We start from the raw sequence: 25289 nt of genomic DNA on the forward strand, positions 1-25289 counted from the left end.
AAAAGTAAAAATGTATTGAAAAAAATAGATGTAATCATTTCAAAAATTCACAACAAATTTATCCCATATTTGTTGCCGTTTAGCCTTTCAAAAACAACATTTTCACTGCGGTCAAAAAGCTGTTTGCTCTCACGAGTTATATTCATTAAAGATAGTTGATTTAATAAAAAAGACTACTCATGTAATCCGATGAATCACTTTATTCAAATATTCTACTTGAGCATTTTCTTCAGGGATCTTTTTCTTTTTCTCGGGTAATGAAATCATAAAATATGATGACAGAAGCTTCATTCGAAAACCTCAATAGAAGCTTTGAATGTAAAAGCTGTAAAAGCAGCTGTAGTATTAATGACATGTTGGATTCTGCTCTATTCCTCTGGTTATTTCAGCCAAAGAGTGGAATTGTTTTTGTTTTTTTACCTCACTGTTTCACTGCATTAAGGCTAAAATGGCACAAACAGTAACCAGTTGCTTGACTGCAGCCTCATGTCTCGTTGGTCGAGTTTCCTTTTTTTGACTCAGGTCCCCGAAACAGAATGGAGCTCTTGAAAACACGTTTGAGTCGCCGGCTGTAGGCAGTTACTAATCACTCTGTTTCTGTCTGTCTTGTAGAAAATATGTGGTCAGATTATGGCCCTCTGGGTATGTTGGTGGAAAGCAAGAAGTTGTCATCTGTTGAGGGAGGCGACCCTGCCCAGGACGTCTACATGCCCTATGTAGTCAACGACATCACCACCTTCTTCACTCTGATGGTCGGCATCTACTTCCCGTCTGTCACTGGTGAGACACAGCCATTATGGTTAAGAAATTGCAGAGCATAGAGTTTTGTGTCACTTCTAAAGATGTCCCGTTTGATTCTCTGTCGTGATTCCTTCCCTTTCAGGTATCATGGCTGGTTCAAACCGGTCAGGTGACTTGCGGGATGCCCAGAAGTCCATCCCCGTTGGGACCATCCTGGCTATCGCTACCACCTCTTTCATCTGTATCCTTAAACCTTATTTGTGACACGAATACCAGAAAGTCTTGTCACATGGCTAGAACTGTAGCGTTAAACATGTTTTTCTAGCTTAATCAGCTGGGCTCTCAAGATAAGGATGGAAGGTTATCTATCAGTCGCCACAGTTGCCAGGTTCGTAGGTTGTATAAGGCTATTGGGAGGAGTACCATTGGGACAATAATCGAAGCCTGCCAAAGGCCCAATACAACAGAGCAGGTACCACCAGTAGGATTGTGGGTAGTGTGTGCATTACTTTAGCTTTACAGCAATATGAAAAAGAGAAGATTTTGTCCGTGGATTCAATGTACTTTCCTGAACGGTGCTTCCCAGACGTCACCTGTGTGGTTCTATTCGGCGCCTGCATTGAGGGAGTTCTGCTTCGAGACAAGTAAGAGTTTAACACACTGTAAAATACACATGGATATGGTTTATAAAAGATGGTTTTGTAAAAGGAATCGGAAGAAAAACAGTTCACAGATTGTATCATTTAGGTTTTTGTTCCCCCTCTTCTCTTTTGGTATCATGTCTCGAGGGCAGATGGATAATGATCAAGTCATTAAGTGCCCTCATCACAAGAGGCTCAGATTTCATGTTTCTCAGACTCGGGCCCTCGCAAATATTTTTGCATTCATATGACGTTAATGGACCACTGTGCACATTTTTATGAGTCCTGAGAAGTACTGTGGATTCTTTTTAGTAATAAAATTTAAGAGCTCCATTGAAAACACATCAGTGAGCCACTCTGTTACACCCACTGACATGTTCCTTCATTACCATGAACACACACACACACACTGTAGTTTATTTGGACTCAATCCCAAATAATCTGCAGCCAAAAATAGTCCCCAACAAATTCACTATTTCCTCTTGTTAAATGATTTTTTTGCTCAAGACAATAAGGCCCAGATGTTTTAGGAAATTATTCAGTATTTTTTAAGAAATTAAAAGTATATATTTATGACCGGTTTTCTTTGATTTACAAGAACCACAGACAGGCTGGGTAGATCGTAAAGTATTGAGAGATGGACTAAAGTACGGTTGGTTTTGGTCTTTTCATGGGATTTGTTTTCAATTTAAAAAAGAAGAATATCACCACACTTCCTTTATGTTAAGGAAATGAACTATTTGAAATTCTGTTACCACACCTACATGATGTATGGCTGACGACCCAATGAATGTATTTTGCTTTGCAGATTTGGTGACGCAGTGAAAGGGAACCTTGTCATAGGCACACTATCATGGCCCTCGCCGTGGGTCATTGTGATTGGCTCGTTCTTCTCCTGCTGCGGGGCGGGGCTACAAAGTTTGACCGGCGCCCCACGCCTGCTGCAGGCCATCGCACGAGATGGCATCGTGCCTTTCTTGCAGGTTTGACACGCGACACAAATACAGTTAAAGCATCTTCAGTCTCGTGCTCTTCTGCTTATTTTCATTGGGGCTGTCGAAGTTAACGCGATAATAACGCATTAACACAAATTGTAGCGGGCTCAGTTTTAAAGCTAGAGTGAAGATACTGGCATCATATGGAACTAGACTTGACCTAATTGTCATACTTGGCTGTGTGTGTCAGGTGTTTGGTCATGGGAAAGCCAACGGAGAACCTACCTGGGCTCTGCTGTTGACCGCTGGGATCTGTGAGATCGGTATCCTCATCGCCTCCCTGGACGCCGTGGCCCCTATCCTCTCCATGTCAGTATCTGTTTGCATAGTAATATTACACACTCTCTTTCCATTAAATCAGATCAGCAGATAAAGTCCATGATCCCTCCAGTATTTGGCTTCTTAAAGCCACTTACGGGAAGTCATAAAGTGGAGATTTAGATGATAAGTTGTTGTCTGTCTTCCACAGGTTTTTCCTCATGTGCTACTTGTTTGTCAACCTGGCCTGTGCACTTCAGACCCTGCTGCGGACGCCCAACTGGAGACCACGCTTCAAATACTACCACTGGTGGGTGATGAATTATTCAGTCTGGCAAGTACATTGTCACTGTAGTCCACTCTCTACATTTACGTTCTCACGGTGAAAGAAGAGGATATTGAAAGTCTCTGAGGGTAAATAACACTAACAATTTGTCAGGTTTATTTAGCCCACTGGTTCCCAACCTGGGGGTCCCAACCCCCACTAGGGTTGGCCAAAGCTTAGGGTGTAAGACAACCTTTTTTAAAGATATACAGTTGGCCTACATCTCAGCATTACATTAATTTCTGTGAAGAAAATTGTTATTTTTTGAAGTTTGGATTATTATTTAAGATTGACAGCTGCTCAGAGATGGCAAGGCTCCAGTGTTGCAGATGCCATTAGGAGCTTTGGAGGACACAGAGGCACATGATATTTTTCACATTACCTGTCTCATGCACTACTGTCAGGATATAGTGATTTATAAAAAAAAACTTTTTAAATCATATTTGCTCCAATTCTACCCAGTGCTGCTTTAAGTATGTATGATTTAAAAAAAAAAAAAAAAAAAAAAATACAGACAGACAGATAATTGAATTAAAAGTTCCTAAAAATAACAGGGAAACTCATCTCTGATGCAATATTCACATGAAATAATCTGCTAAAAATGTTTCCGCATCGCCCGTTTTTTTTCCACAAACTTCCTGCAGTTATTGCGTTCACTATTTGGGTTAATTGTACAGTTTATCAGCTGTTCTGTTATTATTGATATGCATTGAATATAATATGAAATATCCATAAAATATGTCCCTTAGTCAGGGGTCGTCAGTTTACTCAGTGATAGAAAAGGGGTTTCCTGAAGGAAACAGGTTGGGAACCACTGATTTAGCCTACTGCTGAGATGACTGAGGCTTTCCTTATGAAGATTGAAGGACACGGATGCCAAGAAGAAGTACTGCCAACACATTAACACAAGGTTAATGTGTTGGCAGTACTCAACAACTCTAGTGGTCCATTCTGAACTGGTTTCATTTCCATGTATGTGCAGAAAACCTGAACCAGTTGCTCTGTAAATGGATGGGTGTGTAGTTACTGGACTGGAGTTGTGATCTAAAGTGTGTGTCTTTTCTCCTCCAGGGCTCTGTCCTTCCTGGGAATGAGCTTGTGTCTTGCTCTCATGTTCATCTGTTCCTGGTATTATGCGATTGTCGCCATGGCCATCGCTACCTGCATCTACAAATACATTGAATACAGAGGGTGAGAAGGACTTTGTATGCAATCATTTTGTTTCATGGATATACAGTAAATCCTTGACAAGGAAAAAGTTCAAATATGGCAGAAGTTAGGCTGGGACACTGTGCATATAGAAACTGATAATTATATACAGAATATAAAATGCTTTAATCAGACATTTTGACATTTATTACTATACATTTAACAGGCAATAAATACAGCTTCCTTCAATGTGTTGTACAGTGTTATACTGTACCATTTGTCTCAGCCAGTCAGTACAGTGTGATCCTTCAGAATAAGATATTAAAGATATTAAAACCTTAAAATGTCCCCAGAAGGCCTCTTGAATGATACCAAATGTAGCTGTGACAAGTTTTCCGTAAATGTTATGTTTAAATATGCAAATGAGGCATTATCTAACGCTAACTTTTGGTGAATTTAGGAGAAATCTACGAACACAAATAGACAAAGTAGTAAAATAATCACCTAAATGTGTATTTCAGATGTCTTCTTTCCACTAGTCTGAAAGAAGAAATGCTATAGAAGCAAAACCAAAATCTTAAAACTGACCAGGGCATGAAAAACAATGTTTTTGCCAGGAGGCGTCTTAACAAAAAGATACTTGTAGAACGATGTTTTTTTACTGATTTGTTGAAACAAAAATGTTCTCAGATCTAAAGGAACTGGACTAAATCAGCAAAACACACAAGAAACCATTTAAACCACACATGTGTGAAAACAGTCTAAGACTGTTGACATCCATCTACTAGCTTTGTTTTTTATCATTCTGAGTGTGATCTCATGTTTTCTTGTTAACGTTAATAATTCCTGGTCAATCGTTTGTTGGCTTTAGGGCAGAGAAGGAATGGGGAGACGGCATCCGTGGCTTGTCTCTCAATGCAGCACGTTACGCCCTCATTCGCCTTGAGGAGGCTCCACCACACACTAAGAACTGGAGGTACACTACATTTTGTTTGTGTGTGTGTGTGTGTGTGTGTGTGTGTGTGTGTGTGTGTGTGTGTGTGTCCTTTTACTTGCTAAAACAAGTTATTTGAGGACATTTTAAGGACAAAGTGAGTTAATTTTATGTGGTCTTCACTTCTTCAAAGGCCTGTTTGAAGGTTAAGACTTGGTTTAAAGACTCATGGTTAGAATTAGTTTTAGTTTAGGGGTTAATCTCTATAAACAAAATCTGTTTGTATTCCAAGTAGTATCGACCAATCACGTTTGAGCGGGCTTTGGTTGCATTCAGGTAAACGGTCCGTGTGGAGAGCAAAAATGCAGAATGCATTAGCCGAAATGCAATCTCAGGACTCATTGGCTATCAAACTTAACGCGATGCGTTAACAAAAATTAATTTTAACGGCACTAATTTCTTTAACGCAACCGATCTTTCAGAGGTTGTAGCAGTTGTTTTAAAGTTAGAGTGATGATACTGGTATCATGTAAAACTAGAAAAACCTAAAGAATCCATCGGTACCAACCATGTCATACTTGTCGCGAAAGAAGTTAAATAACCCTCCAAACGTACAAACTACATTTTGGGCGAGGAAAAACTGGCATGGACTTTTTCAAAGGGGTCGCTTGACCTCTGACCTCCAGATATGTGAATGAAAATGGGTTCTATGGGTACCCACGAGTCTCCCCTTTACAGACATGCCCACTTTATGATAATCACATGCAGTTTGGGGGCAAGTCATAGTCAAGTCAGCACACTGACACACTGACAGCTGTTGTTGCCTGTTGGGCTGCAGTTTGCCATTTTATGATTTGAGCATATTTTTCAGTACCTGTGAGGGTTTCTGGACAAATCTCCCTTTAAGGTACATTTAGATAAATAAAATATTTTAATTTAGATTAAAAAAATGTGCGATTAATCACGATTAAATATTTGAATCGATTGGCAACCCTTGTAAACTGGCTACTTGTGAAACAATCCGGTCTTAGACATCGTCTCTCAACTCAACAAGCTTTTCAAATTGCTAGTCAGACTGTAAAAATGACCAGTGCATGGAAGATGAAGTCTTGGCACTGATATCTGCTGTTCCACCAGAACCCCAGAAGAATTGTCTGTTGCCCCCCCAGAGACGTATCGTCGTCAGACCGATAGTCGATGAGTTCTGAGATTGGGGTTAGGGTAAGGGTCGGGGTTAGTCATTTAGTTGTGATGGTTAAGTTTGTGTAAGGAAATTGCATTTTATCATTGAAGGTCCTCACAAAGATAGAAGTACAGGGATGTTTGTTTCATATGAATGTGGTCACAGTTGACATAGTGCCACCTGTCACTGTAGCGGTGGACTAAAGCGAGACAGGAATAGACACAGGGTGAATTTGATTAATCTCTTGGTCCTCTACCTAATCTGACAGAAGAGGTTGATGAGCCTTTATACTGTACAGAGGCGGCACACACACTGGCTGACCTCACAGACTGCCTGTCTGCCTGTCTGTCTGTCTGTCCCAAAGACCAAACACGTTTCATTTACTCTCTACTGGCATGTTCAGGGTAGATATACTCTTCCTAGGGATGTGATGTTTCCAGTTATACAGATGGTTGTCATTAAAGGTAACTGTGTTAACTGTTAATGCCCCTCTTCTGTTAGTCTGGTGCCAAAGACATGGCCTGTAGGACTGACAATACCACTGTAATAATGTTGCCACACCTTCTCTACAGAAATAATGTGCTTTTTACTGTGGTGTTGCTTTAATTAAATTATGATGGGCCTGTGTGACGACAAAAGAGCACATTTGTTCTGATTTGTACACATAAAGATATTTGTTGCTGTTCATGAACCCTCTGAGATGTGAGCATCTTCTGTCTTTCGAAACCTGACTTTATCCCCCCTCTCTCCTTTTCCTCTCGTGATGTATCCAGGCCTCAGTTGCTGGTGCTCCTGAATCTCGACTCCGATCAAGGTGTCAAACACAGTCGTCTGCTGTCCCTCACCACCCAGCTGAAGGCAGGGAAAGGCCTCACGATAGTGGGGAACGTTTTAGTTGGAACCTATCTCACCAAAGAAGACGAGGCCAAGAAGGCTGAGCAGGTACAGTTGAAATGTATACGCCAGCATGGTAGTGTGTTTTAGTGCAAGAGCACAACATGCAAAATGCAAATGCAGGCACAAGCATAGTAGTAGTAGTTTTAATTTTATTTAATTTAGTTTTGAGTTTTTGATTTCATTTTAGTTTAGTTATAGTTTTCAGAGTGTGTTTGCCTGTTTTAGTCTAGTTTCAGTTTTTCAGAAAGGTTTAGTTTTAGTTTTTATATATTTAGTTTTTGTTAAGTATATGTAGCTACATATATACTAAATACATGGTTGGGGAACTGTGTAAGAATCGCCATAACATGTTTAATGTTGGATCTTCGTGCTACTTTAGTGAAGCAATTGTCATAGTGCCATCTCCAGGAATATCAAGTCTGTTCAATTTCTGTGAGTCAATGTCACAAGAGTTGATGGAAATTCATGCTGTCTCCTTTTTTTTTAGTAGTTATATATTATAGTTAAATAATTAAAACTGAAAAACTAAAACTGAAATGAATTTACGTTAATTTTTATTTATATTTGTTTTTTTACCCAGGCAATATCATTTAGTTTGAGTTTTTCTTAAAGGAAATTGTTTTTATTTAGTTTACAATAGTTTTCACTGCTTATTTGCGTTTTAGTTTCAGTTTTAGTTTACGATAATAACCCTGCTCTGCACTCCTCAAACAACAATTTCAGGTTTCACAGCTTCTGATGAAACACCAGTTGTCTTTTATACAAATTCATTTCTCACCTGTCCATCCGTTGCTAAGCGTTACAGTCAAACTCAGTGTTTAAAACTCACTGCTGGGCTCACAATAAAACCTGTTGTGTGTCAGTCAGGATTTACAGAGTTAGGAAGCATTTTAAACCCCAACTGCAGATGAACTCTGACATCTAGTGGCCAAACTGAGTAGCTCATTTGATTCTTTTTTTTTTGCAACCTGATTTGACTGTGTCCTCAAAAGTATTTTTAATCAGTGGATTATTTTTCCTGTAAAAGCAATCCTATGCAGAAGCTGGATTCCAGATTACACAGACTGCTGCATTCATGGGCGTTGTTTAGACCCATCGTTATGAACTGTCCTGAATGGATACTAATGAGAGCGCTGAATGGTTATTTAGAGTTAGTGCTCATAATTAAACAGGGAATCTTTGCCATTGAGTAGACTATTGAGTGCTGTATCAGTAATGTGTTACACCTCCTTCATACTTTATGTTCATATGTATATTCTGTCTTTCTCTGCCCAGAACATCAAGGCTGCCATGTCAGCAGAGAAAACAAAGGGTTTCTGCCATGTCGTGGTGTCTTCCAACCTCAGAGACGGCGTCTCCCACCTCATCCAGTCTGCAGGGCTGGGAGGCATGAAGCACAACACAGTCCTGATGGCCTGGCCCGGCACCTGGAGGCAGTCCAACGACCCGCAGTCATGGAAGAATTTCATAGGTACCGAGCAGGAGACGGTTCAAAATAAATTGGAGTACATAGAAATGTATAATCAGATGAATATTATACAGAAAAGTACATCCGATTTGATTTTAAAAATGCATAGGAAGTAATGATGATACATCTTACATTGCATATTTGCACAGCTGTTTGTGCAATCTTTCCAATGAGATGGCAATAGATTAATGTCCCATAGACAACACATACTGATTGATAGGCCATGTCTTCACCTTGTCGTGCCACAGCGTGGTCTTGTGGGCTGCCATTTTTTTAAAACTCGGTCAAGTACATTTTTTAAAATGCGGTTGGCTATTTAAAAATGGCAGGTTTGTGCAGGACACGGGACACCGCGTCTTGCAAGTGACAATTCTGGTGACGATTCTCTGACCAACCAGTGGTCTGCAGTGTTTTAACTCCACCTTCTAGTATCGGCTCAGCTCACTTGGAACCTCTCGACAGAGGTGATACCAAAATACGTACCATGTACTATCCACAACTTTTGTCAATGGAAAAAACTAAAAAGAGCGAGTCGAGTCGATTGGAGCTGAGTTGAGCCGTAGCATGCAGTGGAAAAGAGGCAGTAGACACTCTCTCTCTCTCTCTCTCCCTCTATCCATCCAGAGACAGTGCGGGAGTCCACAGCGGCCAATCAGGCCTTGCTTGTGGCTAAGAATGTGGACAGCTTCCCCACCAACCAGGACCGCTTGGGGGAGGGCACCATCGACGTGTGGTGGGTGGTCCACGACGGAGGCCTGCTGATGCTGCTGCCCTTCCTGCTGCGGCAGCACAAGGTTGGTTATGTTCATCTCTGAGATATTGTACAAATCATGTTTTTCATATTTTTCATTCCTCTCTTTGTATTCATGCCCAGTATCCCTCCTTCATACTCACCTAGCTATCATCTCTCCATGAATTCTCCCTCTTGGTGTCACTCTCTTCCCTCGTCCCCTCCCCTCGGCCCTACTTTACCTCACTGATCCATCCATCTATCCCTGACTGACTGACGCTCTTGCTTTTCCATAACGACGCCATCTGTCCCTCCTCCAGGTGTGGAGGAAGTGTAAGATGCGCATCTTCACCGTGGCCCAGATGGATGACAACAGCATCCAAATGAAGAAAGATCTCCAGATGTTCCTTTACCACCTGCGACTCAATGCAGAAGTGGAAGTGGTGGAGATGGTGAGACTGTGTTTGACAGAATAGCACTACGTTATATCCTGTAATGGTAACAATGCATCGCTACATTGGAAATCAGGGCTCCATATTGTATCGCTAATGGTGTTTCCGTCCTCATCCTGTGCAGCATGATAACGACATCTCAGCCTTCACCTATGAGAAGACGCTGGTGATGGAGCAGAGGTCTCAGATGCTGAAACAGATGCAACTCTCCAGGACTGAGAGGGAGAGAGAGGTAATGTACACTTCATCTACCTGAACACAACCCTGCACTCACACTCGCTTTGTCTCTGTAGTTGCATTCCAATTCAACACAAGTAAATGCAGTATTTTTTATGGCGTGTCTTAGAGTAGATACTAATAATATTAGCGCATAAACATCTTCAATAACATGGCATTTATTGTTACTGAATGTTGTTTGCAATTTGCCACGCCGCACACCGCTCAGATTCAGAGTATCACTGACGAATCGCGTAGCTCAATCCGGAGGAAGAACCAGGGCCCCGTCCCGAGCACGAACCGCAGCCGGCCTTCCTCCATGGTGGAGGACAATCAGGAGGACGAGGTAGCAGATGTTGTCAACCCACTGTCCCCTTCATTTTTAGACACACAAACCTGTCTTCACAAAGCTGGATCTTTGGCTACAGTCTCCTCCGCAATCATCATGGTTTAAAATCTGGACCCATGTTTTGAAAAATAGATGTGCAAGTAGTCAGTCAGGCATACATCACACACTCTGGTGTGGACGTCAGAGTGTGATGCGTATAAAGTCTAATCAATCAAATGGGAAGGAAGGAAGGATGGAGGAGTAATAATTAGTAGTGCCATAGGAAATTAATTTTCAGTCTAAATGTGGGCACAGTTATTATAATTATATAAAGACTGGGCATAGTTACACTCCTCATTTCAAAGGCCAGACAATCGTGGTGCTAATCAAGAATGAGTTTATGAGACAAGATCAAGTTGTTTAGTGAAAAAAGTACAGATTTTATTGGAGGTTCTCACCAAGGTCCCTCAAGCATTTGTTTAAATATTAAAATGTTCTCATTAGGAGTTATTGCTTCTTTTAAAACAACACATCTTTAGCATCATTAAGGCTTAAAGTGTGGAACTGGAAATAGAGGACAAAATGCTTTTGCTCTCTGGATAACCCTTTGTGCCTTTTAACCATCTGAGGGCTTATCCATAGCATCAGCTCATGGCTGATTTACCATGTGCACACAGCGTGTTAGCACTAGTTCAGGATACTTAGATGATGAGTAACCATGTTACATCAGAGCTAAAGCTGCTTCGGGGCCAGCTCTAGTCGTTCTACATAGAGTGCACCAGCGTGAAGTCCTAGTCAGCTCAGGACTACGGGTTAGTTATTGTAGCATTGTGTGAAACAGTAGCCTGTTTGATAAGAAAGAGAGTCCATGATTACAGATAGCATCTTGTACATCTAACAACTAAACCACCAAGTCCAGACTTGGCCTAACAAGTAGTGCTACTTACTGTATAGTCACGGAGAGCTGCTTTGTGAACACCAGACCGTTGCCTGAATTCCCATTAATCCCCACCTCATCCCCACCTCCACCTCCCCGACAGACGTGAGGGGAAAGAGTGGACAGTATTGTCTCAGAAACCTGAAAACAGTGTCAAACATTTGCTCGGTGTTAAATTCTTGAGACTTGTCCCGATGTCCTGAGATCTTAACTTTGAAAAACTGACTCAGATCTATTTAAAGGGATAGTTCAGGTGTTTTTGAAGTGGGGTCGTATGAGATACTTCTCCATAGTCAGTGTGTTACCTACAGTAAATGGCGGTCGGCACTGTTGTTTATTGAGCATTACAGCCTCACAGGGCTACTACACCAGGAGTGGTTTATACTGACAATACTGTACTCTCTTTTTTCATTCCCACCCTCGTACCTGTAGCCAGTGTCCATACTGGACACTACCAGTCACAGCTAGTAGTCAACAAGCATAACAGGTAGAGGATGATATTGAAACAGAAACTGAACACATAGCCTCCCTTCTACAGAATATTAAAAACAGAGAGGTCTAAATGTGTGACATAGTCAGCCTGCTGTTTTACTAGCACTGCCTGTGTTTTTATCAAGATCCATTTTGCATGTATCAAATATGAACTGGTACCAAGCAGCACAGAGGCCATAATCCATATCTTTATGATGACAGATGTCAACAACCCCATCATTTATTGTCATTGGCCGTGGTTACATAACTGTTGACATTGTCCGCTGTAGTACAGGAACAGCAGTGAACAGATATGCTGCCATATGTAATGAAACCAAATTATACTTTATTCTAATAATGATGTCTATAAATCCTACTCTGCTGTGCTACTGCTGTATTATCCCTGCACTATCCCTCATGCATTATAGGCTGCTTTATACTGTTTAAGTCACATATTTGAGCATGTGTAATAATCCCCTGGAAGCCCTGTATCCAATTTGAACACCTGGATAACGTCATGCTGTACCTTCCCACCACTCTGTTCTTGTCAGTCATCCATACATGTTGTGTTTCAACCATCGCTGAGACCTCCAGCCATGTCTGGTGATGCCCAATGTGTTCTTTTATGGTCCATGTGTGTTGTTGTAATTGTTGAACAGCTGAACAGGTTTGTATTATTCTCATTATTCTCCAGCATGGTTTCACCCCAACGTGTAGAAGGAAGAAGTTGTTTTGTGCAGCATTTATTTAGTCACCTCTAGTTTTGATTCCTTTACTCCTAAAGAGTGCTACAGGGATGACGTATTTTTGTAGGCCAACCAGGAAATTAGCATCACCCTGGTACAATCAACTTTTGGATTATTGGAGACGATAATCTCTGTGGTACACACATGTTTATGATGCTTACACGTTTTGTTCAGGAAGATAATCTTGCGTGAATACAATCACCGGAAGTAAAAAGGTACATCAACAACTACATCACGGTCGCATGAATACTGGTATATACAACGAGGCTGTAAAGGCTGACGAGTCAGCGTGATGACGTTTAGCAGTCTCATTTAGCCACTCGTTAGCAACCACCTTTTTTAAGACACGTAAAAGCTTCAAAATTCACGAGTTGGTTATTTACTGACATATTTTCTATCGTAGAACAAAACGTTAAAATCTCTTCAGCTTGTGCAAACATGCTGACTCATTTCCGGCTTTTAGGACTCATTCCTGCACCGCTCTATTTCTCTCCATCAATCCCCTTCTTTTGTCTTTCTGGGATTCTATTAGACCTCCTTGTCATCCTCTCCTCCTTCTTTCATTCCTTAGCGTTATCGTTGAGTTACCACCTCTCCTCATCCATTCTGTTCATCCTGTTTCATCTCGTCCCTCCCCTGAAATCTCTCCTGGTCAGTACTAAAAATGTCCTCCACGCTCTCTCTCTCTCTCCCTCCACTCCCTCCAGGCCCAGCTCATCCATGACAGAAACACGGCGTCTCACGCCGCGATAAACGACAAGGCCGAAGCTGGGCCCGATCGGGTCCACATGACCTGGACCAAGGAAAAGCTCTTCACGGAGCGTAATCGGAACCGCGAGCTCAACGCCAACGTGGCTGTACGCGACCTGTTTAACATGAAACCGTGAGTATACGTTTGTTTAAACACCACCCAAAGGACGAACCTCTGTACGTACATTTTGTAGCTCAGGAGCTAAACAGAAGGGAAAGTGAACAGTCTGTAACTTTAAGGAGTGTCAAGTCTACTGGATATGTTACTGAAAATTGCTGTAAAGGTGGTGGTACAAAATAGGATGTGATCGCATGTGCCTTGTGAGAGACATCTGCACCATTTTGAACATCAAGTTTTAACATGTCAAAATATGTGAAGTATTAGAAGTATCTGAAGCACACACCACAGCACACACAGTACTGACAGCACTTCAGGATGGTGCCAACGCCTCAGTGCAGGAGGACAGCATGTGTAGATGTAGTAGTAATAGTGGTCGTACTGAGCCTGACAGGGTGAAATGGGACGACTTCCTGCATGGCGTGTGCATTCAGGCTGCATTTGGTGTGTGTGCGCATGTGTGTACACTTCCAGCCATTTCAGTCTTAGTGCATGGCCGGACCACGCAGATCACATGCACACATTTGTTGCCGTTTAGACTAACACCTCCTCATCCCATACTGTCCATACCACAGATTGTATATAAAGATGGTCTCCGCTTCCTCCCCAGATGTTTTGGCTTCACTTTTGGGGAGCTGTCATGCCGTCCATCTTTATATGCAGTCTGTGGTCCATATTATCAGTGTGTGGACTTCATCAGGTGTGTCCCAGTCCACTTCTATTGGCTTTTAAGAGTCGTTGTAAACACATCGTATAAAGTCTCACAGGACGAAATGGAGTTTTTTTCACAAAAGCCTCACCATTCATTATCAAACGGTTCCATGTCACTTTCTGGGGGTTTCCGTGGGTCACCTTTGGGTGTCACGACGGGCCGTTTGGGACAGTTGGAAGCATGCAGTGTGGTGGAGAGAGCTCAAGTAGAAAGCATCTAAGCCTATTTCTGTTGTTCTGTCCCATTTTCCTCCTTCTAGAGAGTGGGAGAGTCTGTAAGTGGCATTCTTTTTGCTCTAGGCTGTATGTATGTACCGCTGCTGTGGTGACTGTAGCTTTGTTCAGTGTCCTCCAGCTCGTGTGCTAGCGCCTCTGTGTATGTGTGTGTCTGCGTCCTTGTTTGTGTGTCCTCATATGCTAATATGACTTCCTGTTCAAACAGGGTTGAGTTAATTTGCATGTTTTATTGAAGACATTGTTTGTAGGCATGAGCAACTTTGTGCTTTCCATTTATTTCTGTATTTCAAAGTGAATATCAAATACAAAACAAATGTTCATTTGGTCTTTACAAGAAAATATTAATGTTTTTCTTATTCAGTAGAATGGAAAGCAGAAGTTTGTGAAATTGTCTTGTTTTTCTCCTCATATATAAAATGGCTTTTGGCAGTCGACGTCATGTGCTTTTATTGCTTTTGATCTAACATTGTGAAGGTGACGATAAAGAGGCAATATTTAAAGAGATAGTTAATGAATATAAGATTACAGCATGTACAATCAGATATGCTATGACAAACTAAACAATAATAAACACCACGTGGACTTCAGGGTGTGATACTGCATGTCCCTTAAATGCTGCCTCTTTATTTGGATTTAAAACACGCTTCAGTCCCTTAACCATGCCTTGTTCTCTCATTTGTGTCTGACGCTGACATACAGAATGCTTTAAAATGCAAATGTTATTAATAGTATATATGTTTATGTGTTATACTGGTGTTTTTCTATAGAAGTACACAGTGTGTTAGTGATGTTTTAATTCATAAGCGAGTCAGAAAAACATTTTGTTACATTAGTTTTTCCATCATATAACCATATAAAAAGCAGAGCTTGTTCTCACTGAGTTTTATTCATTTAATGAGGAAGGCATAAGCAAGCGCTGGCTCAAAAGTTCACTGAAATGTTTCCAGTGTGCAGCTCCTGTTTCCCCAGGAGTGGGGACACAGTAGGCCTTTCTCACAGAAGACGTTTTGACATGTCGCAGTAGGTGTAAATAACGGGGCTGTGAAAGTTAACGCAGTAATAACGTGTCGTTTTAATGCCACTAATTTCTTTAACGCATTAACACAACAAGTTAGAGTACCTCAGGAATACATCGGTACCAACCATATCATACTAGCTTGTCGTGAAGGAGGCTAAATAACGCTCCAAACTTGCGCACAATTTTGGCGAGGAAAAACTGGTATGGCCATTTTCAAAGGGGTCCCTTGACCTCTGACCTCAAGATATGTGAATGAAAATGGGTTCTATGGGTACCCACGAGTCTCCCCTTTACAGACATGCCCACTTTATGATAATCACATGCAGTTTGGGGCAAGTCATAGTCAAGTCAGCACACTGACACACTGACAGCTGTTGTTGCCTGTTGGGCTGCAGTTTGAGCATATTTTTTTATGCTAAATGCAGTACCTGTGAGGGTTTCTGGACAATATTTGTCATTGTTTTGTGTTGTTAATGATTTCCAGTAATAAATATATACATACATTTGCACTCACTCAACACTCCTATGTTGATAAGAGTATTAAATACGTGACAAATCTACCTTTAAGGTACTTTTTGAACAGATTAAAAATGTGATTAATTTGCGATTTATCGTGATTAACTATGGACAATCATGCGATTAATTGCAATTGAATATTTTTAATCGATTGACAGCCCTAGTAAATAATAAAATACCGAGCCATCGTTAATGTTATTAATAGTCGTAATGGTATTAGTAGTGGTATTAGGATGTCGCCTGTGCTTTTCCTACTATGACTAAAGCTGTGTCCCAAATCCGTACTACATACTATTACTATACAGTGTGTAGTACCTGCTATACTGGTTTAACAGTTAGTAAACAAAAACATTAGAACAAAATTTACTATTTCATATTAACAGGAAATGATACAATATGTGACGTTGGATATCAATCAAATTAAGATATAATAGGTTTTCTGTGTTTCAAGATATATGGGACAACTATGTATTCTATGAAAAAGGCCTACTGTAGTTTGATGCCAGCATAAAACTATAAAGTTATAAAGGCTACAGTTCAGTTATTGCACTGGTCTCATAAGAAGTGAAGAAGTCCCAGCAGCCACTTATCACCATCACTGTTCCCACCTTATCACTTAATGAAAGTTAGGGTTGTTTTTCTTCAGTGCTGTCCTCTCTCACTGTGACCTTCTTGTCAAACCAGGAACCAGTCGAATGTCCGTCGGATGCACACGGCTGTCAAGCTGAACGGGATGGTGGTCAACAAGTCACAGGGAGCTCACCTGGTTCTGCTCAACATGCCCGGACCTCCTAGGAACAGAGGAGGAGACGAGAACTGTATCCTTAAAGCAGCTACGATCTAGATATGTTTATAATATCAATGTGAAAGAGGTCGCTCGTAGCAATGAAAGAAGTATCAGCTGATTCTGCAGCTCCTCTCGGCTTTACAGAACTTTATATAGTGAGTTTCAGCTCATCGTTTGGGTGTCCGGGCCCACAACTTTACCGTTTTGGTTCACTCTCACTGCTCTCATAGTGTTGTTTTCAGCAGCATCAAGAAGCTGTTTTCAGTAGAAAATATTTTTAAAACCCACTGAACAATACCCGCACAGCACCAGCCGGCAGACAGACACAGTTAGAGACAATCTGGTGAAGCATTTAGCAGCTAAATAGACAGATATTCCCCTCAGTGGTTGGTGGAGACCAAAAACGGAGCTAAAAGTGAGTGAATATTGGACAAACATTCATCATGTGGACACGAACACGACTCCAAATGAAGGCTAATGTTGCTAACTATTTTGCTATATATTGTTTTAACATACATTTATTGATTTTATACATTTAAAGCATTGTACAAAAAAAAGAAGCTTCCTCCAAATTGAACATATGGCAGTGTATAAAATAGTAAAAATAAAAATCCCTTGAAGTACACATAAACTTAAAATTGATATAGATTTACCATGAAAATACAATGAAGCAAATAAAAAAAAAAAAATGAAATACATTAAATTAAGAGTACAGAGTACAACACATTCCTCACAATAGATTAGTCTTTTTTACTCTTTAATGTTACCATTTTTTTTTTTTTAATTCCTAAAGCATTTCCCAGATGTCAAAAAATTCTTCCTAACTATATATGTGAGTTTCTCAAAAAAAAGTTTTGTATAATAACTTTAAGGTGATGGTATGTTATTGTTATTGCAGGTTAAATTACTACCATTATACTGTGGTGAATGCGCACTGTGATGGACAGTAGGAATGAGGTGTGGCGAGGAGGGATATAATGTGGACTACAGGATGTTTTATTTCTTAACTGCCGTCCTCTCAGACATGGAGTTCCTGGAGGTTCTCCTCGAGGGTCTGAACCGGGTCCTCCTGGTGCGAGGCGGCGGCCGTGAAGTCATCACCATCTACTCTTAAAAAAAAAAAAAAAAACACTCTCACGCCCCACCCTGCACACATGGGCTGTTCCCATGGATACCGGTCACCGGGCATTTTCGGGGAAGAAGCCTAATTTGATTTTTATGAAGGGGGGCGGGGGTTGTTGGAAGGCGGGACCACATGTGATTGACAGACGGTTTTGAAGGACCCCAGGATGGAAGGAAACAGCGTTGAATCAGTTGACTGGCTGAGAGAGAGCGCAGCGTGCGTCCACGCCGGGCCACAGCACCCCTGCATTTGGAAGATAGAGCATAGAGACACTTTATATTGTTCATTTAACTCTGAAAAAAACGTTGTTATGTTCTGTTACATTTTCATATTCTTTCCCTCTCGTGTCGATGTTGTTACTGGCGCTCACTGTGTGTAAAGATAAGCAAAAGAAGTGAATGTGTGCTGAACCTCGTAGTCTTTTATGTTGCACTCTGGGAGATGCAGAGATGTTTGCCGGACCTGAGACACGTTACAGAACTGAAAGGTCATACTGGATTTTCAATATTAGATACAGTTTGGTGGTCTGTATGTTCTGCATCACCACTTGTGCTAAATATTTTCATTTAAAATAACCTTTAAGAAAGTGGTTTCAGTCTGTACAGAGAGTTTCTGTTTAGAAACATGCTGGTTAGGGTTGCAGAACAAGAGTTATTGTGTGCAGTTGAAAGGTCGTCCCTGAAGCAGCATCTGTAGTCGTAGCGCTCTGTGGTTGTTCGCCTTGTCAATGATTTAGTGACGGACCGGCCGGGAGGATGTTGAACGTGCACCACATGTTGGATCACCTTCTGTCGGGTGGATATGTGCTACTGATACTTGATGATCCCGCCCTTAAAGAACACTATCGATGTAATAGGGGAAAATAGCCATAGCTAATATTCTAGGACCCTTTGTAAGCTTTATAAAAATTACATATTAAATGTATACATATTTATGGTGACTGAAGTAGTGCTCAGTTGGGAGTGAGGACTGTTTGACAGTAGCTTAAAGAAATAGTAGATTGGCTCTTTTAATTTGCCCTCAGAATTATTGTGGGCATTTATTTAAAATGTAAAAAGCACAAATCGACATGCGAATTAGCGTAATTCTTCCCATACGGACGTAGTTACAGCACTGTTGACTTTGCACTACTCCAACTTTCAGCACTTAATTCATCGTGTACTCTCACCTGGTTCTACCGCCTACAGTGACACTTCCTACTGGTCAACAACACACACCGCTATACATTCTTCTCACACAAAGTGGAGCGACATACTGATGAATGAGCTCATTGGAGGAAAAAAAAGATGCAGACAGCAAGTGATTCCATACTATTTCATGTTTCAATGTTGTTTTTATATTATTTTACCAAACAAAACTCTTCAGGCTTTTGAGTCGCAGACGGAGTAGATTCATAGTAATGAGCATGTGTAGGAGAAAAAGTGCCAAAATGACTACAAAAGAAACTGTGGACGTATTACTGATGCATCTTAGAGAGCATGGCCACGCAGTAGCCGCCGCTTTTTACATTGACGATCTTTAAAAGAATATTTTTTTATGATAGAGCTCATCCAGAATTCTTTTAAAATTCTGCAAATTAATAATAAAACAAATGTAACTAATAGTGCAATTTCCAGGGCCGTCTAACGTGGTCTAAATGCTGCAAAAAAATGGGTGAGAGGGAAGAAGGAAACCAACATCAACCCTTTTCTCACGCGTACCTCCACAGTTTCTTTTCCAAAATTAGCTGTGCAGTATTTTGTAAAGCAGAAAGTAGTGTTCTCCTGCACCGATCTGCAGGGAAATGAGAACTTACTGATTGTCAGTTAATGCAACATCCGTGTTTTGTTGTGTTTTGTTCAGTCGTTGATGTACGCCTGTGTAACTCTATCATTATGGTCTCTGTAGTGTTTGTTACATTATAATTGATCTTCTGTTACTTTAAGTGTTAATTTTTCAATGTGATTTTTATGGGAGGAGGCAGAGAGGAGGCGGCACGTGTGAAGACGGCAGCAGATGTTTTTGTGTTTTGTTCCAACCCGTCAGAAACGCATCATGCACAACACACAGGACTGAACCCCCCCCTCAGGATACAGTGGCACCCTGGACTGAAAGTATTAAGAATGAAGCAACCAGGGTACAAATGATTGGTTTAACTGTCACTGTATGAAGTTCATTTCAGTTTCCTTTGTTCAGTTTTTATATTTTAGCCACCAAAGATAAAAACATAGTTCTGTATAAATAAACTTGAAATTGTCTTGTTTTAAGAAGTTGTTAAGATAAATTATTAAAGAAGTTTCTTTTATTTTTAATTTGGTTACTGAGCTGAATAGCAGTAGCTGTGCATAAAGAAAAAATACATGAAGACCCAAAACAAAAGATGCTAAATTGAAAAAAAAAAAAAAAAAATAGGATTTTCAGCAGTGTGTGTTTAATGTTTGAGGTGACTGGAGAATGTTATCTACCTCAAGGTGTCACTGAGGCCCGGCTGAAGAAATAAAAAAAAACTTGTTCAATCACAGCTCTCTTTCAGAACTGATGTTATATATGGATTCATGAAAGGAAAATAAAAAAAGCCTCCGCGATGTGAGAGGACCAGCAGAATAGTGTGCATGTGTGAGTGAATGTGTGTGTGTTCCTGTGTGTGTGTGTGTTTCTGCTGTTGTCCGCCTCAGCTGGCAGGCCTCACAGACTGGAACAGGAAGTCACTTGTGGGCGCACATGTAGAGGAAGGTAGCCCTGTAAATTGTATTTGTGCCTCTGAGTAATTATTAAAAGTGCTGAAATAAACCAAAAAACCTGTCTGCGTCCTAATTCTAGTCACACTGGTTGAGCGAAAGCATCATTATCATTATTTTAAATATTTATCAATGGTCTCATTCTATGAGCTAGTGGCTTTATTAAAGTCACTTTTATGACTGATATCATGTTACAGTGATGGAAAGACATGGTTTTAAAGGTGCAGTGTGTAGGATTTGGTAGTGGTGTGGTTGCAGATTGCAACCAACTGAAACTTCCCCCATGTGTCAAGTGTGTGGTGTGCCGATGCCAAAACTTGAAAACATGAATGTCCCTATCTACAGCCGGTGTTCGGTTTCTCCGTTCTGGGCTACTGTAGAAACATGGCAGCCAGCATGGTGAATAAAACCCGCTCCTTATGTAGATATAAAGGCTCATTCTAAGGCAGCAGAAACACAAGTCTTATTTTCAGTCGTCTAGCCGTCACAATATGGCCCTTGTCAAAGTCGCTCACATCCTTACGCTTGCCCATTTTTTCTGCTTCCAACACAAAGTTCCAAATGTTCACTTGCTGTCTAATATATCTCCCCCACTGCCAGGTGCCATTGTAACGAGATAATTCATGTTATTCACTTCACCTGTCAGTGGTCATAATGTTATGGCTGATCAGTCTATAGCTTCACATTAAGGGGTCACAAGTTAAAAAGGCTGGAAAACACTGCACATATTGAACGAAACTCAGAATCATTCAGAAACAGTGAAGGTGTATTGGTGGTGGTGGTACTGTGGGTAGTGGTGAATGTGCTCACTAGTAGTCCCATTGGTGGAACAGCTTTTATCCACCAGAGAGCAGCCTTGCCTTCCCTTGAATCTGACTTCATGCTGCAGCTCTGTGGCAGCCGCTGATGTAGAGATTTATCTCTGAGTCAAATCAAGCATGGGCACATTTTTGTATCAGATGACGTCTAGAGAGACATCGTTCCAGATGCTTGTCAACACAGTGATATGTTACACAGGATGTCTAAGGCTTGTCTACGCAAACCCCTTGATATACTGAGCAGCTGACTCCAGGGCTCCTACCTACTGGAGACGTAGAGGTGCAGAGATTGAAAGGAATAAGTCATAGTTACAGCCAGAAGCCTCTGCTGTTAAAAAATCTTCAATTCCTGCTCTTTTGTTTTCCAGTTTTGCCACAAGTCAATCCAACAAAACTTTACCTTAAAGGACCAGCGTGTAACATTTAGGGGGATCTATCAGCAGAAATGGATTGATGTTTTCTTTAGTGTCTAATCACCTGAAACTAAGAATCGTTGTGTTTTCTTTAGCTTAGAATGAGCCGTCTATATCTACATAGGGAGCGGGTCCTCTTCACGGAGCCGGCCGTCATGTTTCTACAGTAGCCCAGAACAGACAAACCAAACACTGGCTCTAGATTGGGCCATTTGCGTTTGAATGTTTTTACATTGGCCACAATAGTTCTCCAACGAGCTTGGCACAAAATTTCAATTGGTTGCAATCTGCAACCTCACCGCTAGATGCCATCAGATCCTACACACTGCACCTTTAAAGCTGCAGTGGGTAGAAATGGAGCAACTATGATAAAAAAAAGGTTATTTTTATAATATATCAATATATCCTGACAGTAGTGCATGAGACAGGTAATCTGAAAAAAATCATGAGCCTCTGTGTCCTCCGGTGTTCTCCGGTGCTCATAACAGACAGGAGGAAAACAACCAGTCAGAGCTGATCTGGAGTCTGCCGTCTCTGAGCAGCTGTCAATCACTCACAAACTCATATCAAACGGTCAAACTAGGCAGCGCTGATCAAATATGAAACAATATTCTGTTACTTTAATGCCTATTTCTCTCCTCAAATATTGTCAGAAACATCTTGTAGTGAACTGTTTAGCTGTAAAAATTAGAAAGTTTGTGATCCGGCAGCCACGTTGAGATCTGCTGAGGAAATACCAAGCACCGCCCACCAGCCAATAAGAACGCGCTCTCTCTGAAATGACCCGTGATTGGACAAAGTCTCCCGTCACAGGCTAGATTTTCTAAAGCCTGAAAACAGAGCCATGAGGAGGTGCAGAAATCTAGTTTTCTCTCAGAACACTTGAATTACAATATGCTGAAAGGTTACTATGGAATTGTTGCCCAATGATTGCCTACTGCACCTTTAAGTATCTTCCAAATTCAGATTTTTTTCCCGTTATCTTCAAGTCAAACACACTGTTAAGGAAAAGTGCCCACACTTTGAGTCCATCCTCACCATCCATCCCTTTCTTGAAGATCTCCTGCCCTCTCCAGATTCCAAACAGCTAGTATGAACATTTGTGAATTGCTTTACTACTTCGGTTTCTTCAGATCATTTATTCATTTGCCTTCACATTGCTCCCGAGATTTTGATGACAACATTTTTGAAAAAAAAAACTGTTTATGTAATCTTGTAAACTGTCCTCTTTTTGTAAAATTGTAAAGTTTAAATAAAGTATTAAACACAGTGCTATGTTTACTGACCTGTAGCCTATACCACTCATCTCTCTGTACAGCAGGTTATCATCAGCCCCTCTGCTGTGGGAGGTGTCAGCCTGCTCCTGCCCCGTCTGCACCTCCCCTCCTATCTAACTGGATGATCAGCTATCCAGAGCGGACAGGCCTGACCTCGACTGGTCACATGACCTGTCTCACACAAACAAACCATACCAACATGTGATTCAATTAGAGCGTGACAGAGAAAAACAAGAGGGAGAGCAAACCAGAGACTGTTGGAACATGATGCTTTACACGTACAGGAAGTTATGTATAGCTGATTGCAACAACGACCTGAATCCTGTTTCCAAATAAACCAGCGTTCAAAAAAGGCTTCAGCTGCTGGTTCCTTTGATTTCAGCAGAGAAACGCACAGCCACACGCTCTGCCAAAAAAAGTCTTTGACAGGAACACCCTTGAGCGTTGGCCTTGGCTGACCTTTGACATCTTTCACCACTTTCTCTGCACAATCTGTCAGTCCAAAGTACTGTCTCTGTCTTCTGTTTGCTCTCTGCGTTGTTGACCAAATCGATAGGAGAGGCTGGATGTTGACAGCACGACCTGACGTGGGTCGAAACTGTATGAATGTCTGTGTGAGACATTTTCTCATTGATTCTCAGCAGCAGCAGCACTACCACTATGGACGGTATAACAGTGAAGTGATGAGTGCACTTCACTGTTATATTGTACGCTTGTGCCCATATTGATTCCAGCTCTGACGCTCAGCTTTTTCCATCCATTGATATGTTGTTGATTAATCCCATCAGCTGTATCGAACACCAACAGCTGTGACAAAGCCTCAGTATTTGACGCCCTGGGAATGAGAACGGACTGTGCAATCGTTCTCCCGAATATCTGTAAATATATATAATATTCTTCAAGCTACAAAAAAGAGCGGTATATTCGTAAGTCTGCTAATATGCTAATCATGTTATTATATAACTTTATTCCTTAAAATTAACAATTCAATGTACACAAACAAAACTATTCTCTCCCAAAACCTCCCTGTGCTCTGTCAGACTTTTATAGTCCTTAGCCCAGGTGTGCCAGTTACATCTTTTAGGCTACACGGTGAAAGGCCGGAAATCCCCAGAGCAGCTTTGTAATTTATAACAAAGAACATGATATTAATGCAACTTAAAGATAAGATAAACAAATAGAAGAAGTGTCGACAAAAAACCCTCAATGTTTCTTTCTTTCTCTGTATGTCAAAAATGCTAATATGCTTATGCAAAATGAAATAGTGTTGGCTGTTTAAATACGGTTTCCTGTCACTGAACTGGTTTGGCCATCACATCTTGCAATACACTGACTGTAGCTTCAACAATGGCTGCAAGTCATTGTGCAATGGAAACATGTTTAGTATCTTTAAAAACAGGTTTAAGGTAACTGGCTACAGTGTGTGAGATGTGTGCAGAAGAAGAAGATGATGTGCAGTGGACTCAGCTGTGATGACATTCAAATCCTCTCTTCTCTTGATCCCTGCTGCAGAGAGCAGAGCTACTCTATCATATCTTAAGCCTTTAAAAACTGTCTTTCCTGTTGACAGTCTGCGTCTAGTTGCATCCTGTCAGGCTCTGTGTTTCACGGCTCTATGGAGCGTAAATGGTGCAGTGTACTGTAGGGCTAGGGGTTCAGCTCCCTGTGCAGCAGTGAGTGAGTAAAGCTGCTGGACAGCAGAGCTTGGTGAAGAGTAAAGCTATACCAGTATGATGACTGATAATAATAGATGCATGGTAAATATTAACAATAAAGTGTTTTCATTCACAAGTAGGCAGACAATCTGTTTTGGACTTCTGGAACCACTGATGATCTGAAAATAGCACCTTTAATTCCCTTAACGAATATAAACAACAATATGACGACACATAAATGATGAGATAAAGATAATATAAAGCATAGCAAGTGCTCTTTAACCTCACCTGGGACATCAGAGGAATATTATAGTGAGTGTTATTATTTCTGTCCAGCAGCTAAAGGGTTAAACTGGGAGGAGAGCGCGCTGAGAGCTCCATCAAGAGACACACAGACAGGCAGGAAGAGACCGGAAATGGTCCGTAGAAAGGTTGCCATTAAAATAAAAGTTGTTATAAACAGTTGTTATAATAATAATGATGATGATAATGATGATAATGATAATAATAATAATAATAATTATAATAATAATAATAATAATAATAATAATAACAGTAAAAACAAGAAGAAGAAGAGTGTAATTCTGCGTATTATTATTATAATGATTATTATTCATATTATTATTGTTGTTATTATAATAAAGCCAAGGGCACTGCTGAATAGTATGAGGAGGAAAA

The 25289-nt window shown here is 40.9% G+C and overlaps 1 protein-coding gene across 7 annotated transcripts in view; it reads left to right on the forward strand.

Moving 5' to 3' along the window:
- The window catches only part of slc12a7b (solute carrier family 12 member 7b), a 77488-nt gene extending 57176 nt beyond the window's left edge, over positions 1-20312 (forward strand). For 3 of the 7 annotated variants that reach the window (XM_074621925.1, XM_074621927.1, XM_074621930.1), the window contains exons 9-26: positions 613-780; positions 884-982; positions 1328-1385; positions 2191-2365; positions 2568-2686; positions 2847-2945; positions 4032-4151; positions 4981-5085; positions 7000-7168; positions 8399-8594; positions 9216-9385; positions 9642-9773; positions 9898-10005; positions 10219-10335; positions 13179-13354; positions 14311-14325; positions 16506-16639; positions 17631-20312. In XM_074621925.1, coding sequence (XP_074478026.1) covers positions 613-780; positions 884-982; positions 1328-1385; positions 2191-2365; positions 2568-2686; positions 2847-2945; positions 4032-4151; positions 4981-5085; positions 7000-7168; positions 8399-8594; positions 9216-9385; positions 9642-9773; positions 9898-10005; positions 10219-10335; positions 13179-13354; positions 14311-14325; positions 16506-16639; positions 17631-17722 — 2252 coding nt within the window. In that variant the 3' untranslated portion in view covers positions 17723-20312. The remainder of the gene's footprint in view (positions 1-612; positions 781-883; positions 983-1327; positions 1386-2190; positions 2366-2567; positions 2687-2846; positions 2946-4031; positions 4152-4980; positions 5086-6999; positions 7169-8398; positions 8595-9215; positions 9386-9641; positions 9774-9897; positions 10006-10218; positions 10336-13178; positions 13355-14310; positions 14326-16505; positions 16640-17630) is intronic. The other 4 variants (XM_074621928.1, XM_074621933.1, XM_074621926.1 and 1 more) reach the window with 3 other exon arrangements.
- Positions 20313-25289: the final 4977 nt, after the last annotated feature.

This window comes from Sebastes fasciatus, chromosome 21 (assembly GCF_043250625.1).
Source record: "Sebastes fasciatus isolate fSebFas1 chromosome 21, fSebFas1.pri, whole genome shotgun sequence".
In the NCBI taxonomy this organism is placed as follows: Eukaryota; Metazoa; Chordata; class Actinopteri; order Perciformes; family Sebastidae; genus Sebastes; species Sebastes fasciatus.